A 6,580-nucleotide genomic window follows, 5' to 3' on the forward strand; every position below is an offset into this window, starting at 1 on the left:
TTTATAGTCGATCTATTTTTTTTTTTTTGCACACAACGTTTCCTTTCTAGTCTTTGTGAAGTAATATTAACTTTGCCAGCTTATGTTTTTAGAAGGAGTTTGTTTTCTTGCCAAGCTTAGGTTTGTACGAGAAAAAAAAAAAAAAAAAGTTCGAATTGGGAGAAAAATTAGATTGGGTTCAGGTAATTAAAATCATATTGGGTTTCAGTTCGGATATTTAGCTAGGCCGAGCCCAAACACAGCTAATTCTCTGATAACGTCAGGTCCAAATCTGATATGTTGGGGAGATGGCAAGAGAAAGTGCTTGGACGACAGTAATGGCGAAATCAACAACGCTTCTTCTTCTTCGCCCGCAGTTCTTCCACACTCTTCTTCCTGGCTTTCAAACTCAACTCGTAAAACTACTTCTTTTCTTCATTCTTTCGATCAGTTCCTCATAAAAACTAATCATCCTTTTGTTTGTTTGTGTAGATGATTCCCTCAGACTTCTTCTCGAATTACATCAAAGAAACAAGCTTGGACTCGGAGACGACTACTACGGCGGAGCTCAAATCGGACTCCTCCGACATAACCTGGAAAGTCGAATTGACTGGTCGGATACTCAATGACGGCTGGGGAGACTTCGCCGTCGCTAACAATCTTCAGATCGGCAACGTCGTCCTTGTCAGATACGAAGGAGATTTGGTCTTCCATGTTTCTGACTTAGGACCAAGTTTCTCTCAGATCCAACACATTAAACCTCCACCACAAAACACTAATGATGATGATGAGTCATTAATGGAGAAGTTTCAGCAGAAGCAAAGACCTGTCTCATATTCATCATGTCATAAGCGATTCGTAACATTTACGCTCCCGCCTGATTACGCCACAATTTGTAGATTGGTAAAATTCATGAATAAATAAATAAATAAAAAACAACTCTTGATTCTGGTTTTGATGCATTTTATTTGACCTATCTCCAGACTCTTCCGAATCTATTCGTGAAGGAGAATGGCATGAACAAGCCTGAGGAGATACGTGTGTTGGGGAAAGATGGTACAAAGTGGCCGATCAGCCTTCTACTTGACAAGAAAGGAATAATGAGTTTGGGAAAGGGTTGGAAAGAATTTGTCAAAGCAAATGGGTTAGAGACAGGGTTCACGCTCAAGCTGATGTGGGAAGAAGACACAACTCCTTCGTTTAGTTTATGCTGTGCGGAATCAGCGAGTGACAGAGATGAAGAAGCGTATTTAGAATCTATCAAGAAACAGTCTCTTTCAATAGATCGGAGAATCAGAGACAAGAGCAGCAAAGATGAGAGAAGGTCATGGGAAAGAGAAAAGATTCATCTGAGAGGGAGATCATACGTTGGTGATATTGAGGGTATTTTTACTTCTCTTGTGTTCTGTTATATATGAATCCAATATAGTATATTATGGGGTTGTAACAGGAGGGTTGTTTCTGGTATAGAGGTTCCTATAAACAAGAAAGTAAAGACGAACAGTCATGGAACAGAAGCTGTTTCTTCTTCATTAGACAACTCGTGTTTTGTGGCCTTTGTCACGGATTGGAGTCTAAACACAGATACACTGGTATTTACTTTACTTCCTGCATTTACCAAATTCTCATACTAATAGATTTGGCATGCTGTTTCTAGGGCTAGACATTAAGTGTAGTCTAATTCCGTTTGGCAACAAAATTGTTCAAGTAAAGTCAAAAGTTAAACCTCTGTTTTGTTTTGGTTCTGTCTGACACAAACGTCTTAGGTATCTATTCTTCAAGTTGGATTTGGTTCATCGTTGTTTACTTTGACTCTGCTTGGTCTTGTTTGGTCTCATTTGAACTGCCTTGACTTGTCTTATTTTCCTACTTTCCATGCATATTGAATCATTCATGGTAATGTTTACGAGGAGGTGTGACCCTTGTTGTTAATCTGGTGTTTGCAGTATCTTCCACGATATTTTACATGCTCAAATGGTCTGACAAGAAAATGCCGCAAGATTGTTTTAATAGATGCTGGGGGAAGATCATGGGAATTGGATCTGAGGTTCAACGAGTCTTCTGATATTTTTTACATAAGCCCGGGTTGGAGAAGTTTCTGTGACGAAAACGGTCTAGAAGCAGGAGGGTTTTTCACGTTTAAAATAGGTGGAAACGGGGAAACTCCTGTGCTCAGTTTCTGCCCTATGGAATCTATGGATAGTAGAAGGCAAACATACTGTTTAGAAGCTAGCAATGAGAAAGAGGACATAGAAAGGAAGAGAAATGAAGAGGAGGCACTAGTGGATATAGAAAAGAAGGGTAAGCCGAAACACAGACCTGTGTCATATTCATCATATTCACCATGTTATAAGCGATTCATAACATTTACGCTCCCACCTGATTATGCCACACTTGATAAATTGGTGAGTATGGAAACCCACGCTTGATACTTGCCATTATTGGTTTTGATGCATGTTTATTTGACCTCTGCGATCAATTATCTCCAGACTCTTCCAAAGCTATTCGTGAAGGAGAATGGAATCAACAAGCCTGGGGAGATATATCTGTTGGGTAAAGATGGTACAAAGTGGCTGACGCGACTTCTTCTGGACAAGAAAGGACTGATGAGACTGGGAAAGGGTTGGAAAGATTTTGTCAAAGCAAATGGGCTAGAGTCTGGATTCACGCTCAAGTTGATGTGGGAAGACACAATTCCTTCGTTTAGTTTATGCTGTGAAGGATCTACTGGTGACAAAGATCAAGAAGAGTATTTAGAAGTTATCAAGCAACGTTCTCTTTCTATAGATCGGAGAATCAGAGATAAGATCAGCAAAGATGAGAATAACGAAGAGGAGAAAAGGTCATGGGAAAGAGAAAAGATTAATATAAGTGGGAGAGATTCAACTACGCCGAGCCAAAAGCGATTCCTAACATTAGCAATCAGCCCTACCAGTCTCCGATGTAATAGACTGGTAAGTTAACACAATCAACTCTTGCCTTAAACAGTTAGTTTCTCTTTCTTGTACTCGTATTGGTTTACCAAAAAGTTTTTATTCTCCTTCCAAATCTTTTTCAGCGTCTTCCAATGCCATTCTTGAGAGAGAATAGCATGGACAAGCCTGGAGTGATATATCTGTTGGGAAAAGATGATACAAAGTGGATGGCAAATCTTATACAGGAAGGAGATGGAAGAATGAAATTGGGAAAAGGCTGGAGAGCTTTTGCTAAAGAAAACGAGTTTAAGCCAGGAGAATTCGTTACATTAGAGTCTATCTGGGAAGATGAGACTCCTATGATCAGGTTTCTCCGTACAGAGTCTGAGAGTTCAAAAGCTAACAAGAAAGAGTCCATTTACACGGAAGACACAGAACCTAGAACGAGAGATTCATCTTTAGCAATCCATGACCGGTTCGTGACATTAACACTAACACATGAAGATGTCAAAGCCTGTATGCTGGTAAGTTAATTCAAACAATTTTTTTGTTTAAGTGGTGAATATAGTTTGTCTGAATTTTATATATTGGTAATGAGATGTGTTTGTTCAACTGTTGTTGCAGATTCTTCCTTGTCAGTTCTTGAAGGCTAATGGCTTCAACAAACTTGGGAAGATAACTCTTTTAGGTGAAAAGCGAATAGAGTTATCGGCGTATCTATTGTCAAGAGAAGGAATTGTTGCTTTGGAAACTGGTTGGGGTGAGTTTTGTGAAGCCAATGGCGTCAAGTTAGGAGAATCTTTCACTTTGGAGTGCATTAAAGAGCAAGACGAAACAGCTCCCGTGCTCAAGTTATGTTCTCAGGAGACTAATAAATAAAAATAGGTTAGTTAGGAATAGAAAGCATGTAGTGTAGAGTTGTTCTTTCTGTGTAGAGTTGGAGAGACTGAAGGAAAGGAAGAAGCTCGACGGTGGTGATAGAAGTCTTCAAGTTGGGTTGTTTTATTATTCTCTCCAGACTTAGAGCTTCTGAAGTTTCTGAGGATTGTGGTTAAACATTTCTTCAAGCCTCGTCTTACTGGCTTCCACGGCCACATGGTATTTTCCATCTTTCCCTTCTTCTATATATGTCTTTGTCTCCGAGAAGTTAATTGAGAGCTGGGATTGGCTTTTTGTTTGTGTTTGCATGTTGCTTTTCAGACAAACTGATCCAAAGAGGAAGAACTCGGATTCTTTGTTTGTGCTCCAGAGAGTCAGAGTCAGAAGAAGAGAGCAACTTCGGTGAGTTGTGTTATATTGTCTCTCTCTCTACCTCTTGAATCAGACATATAAGAAGAGAGAATCATTCTGACTGTTACGAATCTGGTGAGCTGGATCTTTATATAACTCGCTCAGAGGTGACTGTTATAACTTTTGATTGGTTAAATCTGTTCTTGTGGTGTCAGTTTGGATTTGGTTCTGTTTATGCGATTGATCTTCTCTGTTAATGTTTCAGTTTCAGTTCGGATTTAAAAAGACAATGTCGTTTTCAAACTGTTATTTTTCTTGTAGGTCTCAAAATCGCAGTCTCCTTCAACAAAAATGGTACAACCTGCAATGGAAAAGCACACATTGAGCTGGAAGTTTCTTTACTTTCAGACTGATGTGTTTTTCTTCAGAGTCAGAAGAAGAAGACTGGTCATCAGAAGCTAATGAATTAACGTATTTTTCCACAGAACCGGAAAGAGATGAAGAGATCAACCAAAATGAAAGAAATTCACAGGAATGTTCCAAAAGGAATGGTAAAAAGGGTAGATCGATTTGTGACTTTTAACTATCAAAACCCTAAGACTTCCAAAAACTCTAGACTAGTCATTTTTATCAACATGTTATTTGTCTTTTTAACCGTATAAATTCTGGATCTTTTTATTTGAATCTTTGCTGCACTATCTCCCAATGCTCTTCAAGAGGATGAATGGCATCAATTTTAGCACTTAAATGAGCCTGTTGGGTAAAATACCGTGTGAAATATATATTCTAAATCCAAATATTGAACTCACTAGAAAAAAAAAACTTAAAAGATATGAATGTTAGAAGTTAGAAATAGAGAAAACAATGTATTGTAGTGTAGAAACTAAGGTTTCAATAAATAAACTGAAAAGAAAAGCTATACAAATGGGGAAAATATCATTTGAATCATTACCTTTCAAATTTGGTTGAAATAAAATATCAACTTTTATGTAAACAAAAAAAATTTAATTTCTGTTGAGTCATTCTAATTATAAATTTGCGTTGATCATACCATTTTAGATATATCTTTAGTCAACTGTTCTAGTTGATAACAATATGCTTAATATGATTTTTAAATTTGATGATTTTTTGGCATAAATAAAAATCAACACTTCTTCTAAATTTTTTGATTTTAAATATTTAAAAATATATTTTTTTAAAACTATAACATTAATATTTAAATAATAAATAAAAAATAATTCAAACTTAACGAATCTACATGGCATCACTGCGGGATCTAACATGAGTCAGTTGGATAAACAGGGTGTGAAGTGGTGTACAATACTACGTTCTGAAGGTAAAGTAATAACACTGGTAGGTGGAGGGAAGGATTTCTTCAAAGCCAACTATGTAAAGACAGGTGAATCAATAAAATTGAAGCTGATTTGGGAAGAAGAGACAAGCTGTGTCCTTAAGTTATGCTCCAAGGTGAATCCGTGGATGAACTGAATGAGTTTAATGTTTTGCTTTAGTGGACAAACTGAAATAAATCGATGCTTGTCTTCTCTTTAGGTCAGTTTAACAATGGTTGGCTTAGTTAGTATGTTATTTGAAGTATTTTGTACGATATGAGTGAGATTTGTGAATGTCAGATTAAGTTTGGTTGAAGATATTCTTTTTCATCAAATCCCAACTTGTTTTTAATATTTATTTATTTGCTTATGTTCTTTTGTGTGAAAATGATAAGAATCAACCAAAGTTTTCGTATTACAGAATTTGGATAACCATTTATATACATAGATATTTGTTTTTTATGGTATATACTTTTAAAGTTAATCAAATAATTAATTGATAATATATGTAACATCTCAAATTGTGATACTTAAAATGTTTAAAATAACTGATTTGATTATATATGGCTCCAAACTGCACTTACCTTTTTGAGAGCACATCCAGAGAGAACTCTAGAGTTAAGCGTATTTGAGTTGGAATAGTTAAAGGATGGGTGACCTATCGGAAAGTGATTCGCGATACCATATGAGTGAGGCTAAAGTATGGAGAAAGGCCATGTGGTGATTGCAGGGTCACTAAATAATGATTTCGAGCCTTTGAAAAAATTAACGGACCAACTGTCGGATGGGATGAGGTCCACAGACTGACTGAGAGAGCGTGGGTGCCTCATTAGCCGTGTGCGGTCGGGGAGTTACAAGTGGTATCAGGGCTGGTTAGCCATCTTGGTTCTGATCCCAAAGCGTCTTGAGACATGTCGTGGGGCATAACGAGGACAGTGCGTTCTTTGAGAGGGAATGAATTGTAACATTCCGAGTTGTGATATATGGAAAGGCTTAAGAGAATTGATTTGGCTATATATGTCACCAAAGTGAACTTACCTTTTTGGGAGCACATCCAGAGAGAACTCCAGAGTTAAGCTTGATTGAGTTAGAGTAGTCAAAGGATGGATGACCTATCGGGAAGTT

General features: G+C 37.4%; 1 protein-coding gene across 3 annotated transcripts; it reads left to right on the plus strand.

Moving 5' to 3' along the window:
- Window positions 1–257: 257 nt before the first annotated feature.
- Window positions 258–4,822, plus strand: LOC108847102 (B3 domain-containing protein REM13). Of its 3 annotated transcripts, none has more exons than XM_018620286.2 (10): window positions 258–395; window positions 472–882; window positions 963–1,362; window positions 1,450–1,571; window positions 1,926–2,384; window positions 2,469–2,933; window positions 3,038–3,418; window positions 3,519–3,992; window positions 4,095–4,291; window positions 4,446–4,822. In XM_018620286.2, the coding sequence occupies exons 1-8, from the start codon at window positions 288–290 to the stop codon at window positions 3,771–3,773; spliced, it is 2,601 nt and encodes an 866-aa protein (XP_018475788.1). In that variant the 5' UTR covers window positions 258–287; the 3' UTR covers window positions 3,774–3,992; window positions 4,095–4,291; window positions 4,446–4,822. The 3 variants fall into 3 exon arrangements, with proteins under 3 accessions (XP_018475788.1, XP_018475789.1, XP_018475787.1); XM_018620287.2 differs by having other exon boundaries at window positions 4,095–4,259; XM_018620285.2 differs by having other exon boundaries at window positions 4,095–4,175.
- The last annotated feature ends 1,758 nt before the right edge of the window (window positions 4,823–6,580 follow it).

This window comes from Raphanus sativus, unplaced genomic scaffold (assembly GCF_000801105.2).
Source record: "Raphanus sativus cultivar WK10039 unplaced genomic scaffold, ASM80110v3 Scaffold0085, whole genome shotgun sequence".
NCBI classification, from domain to species: Eukaryota; Viridiplantae; Streptophyta; class Magnoliopsida; order Brassicales; family Brassicaceae; genus Raphanus; species Raphanus sativus.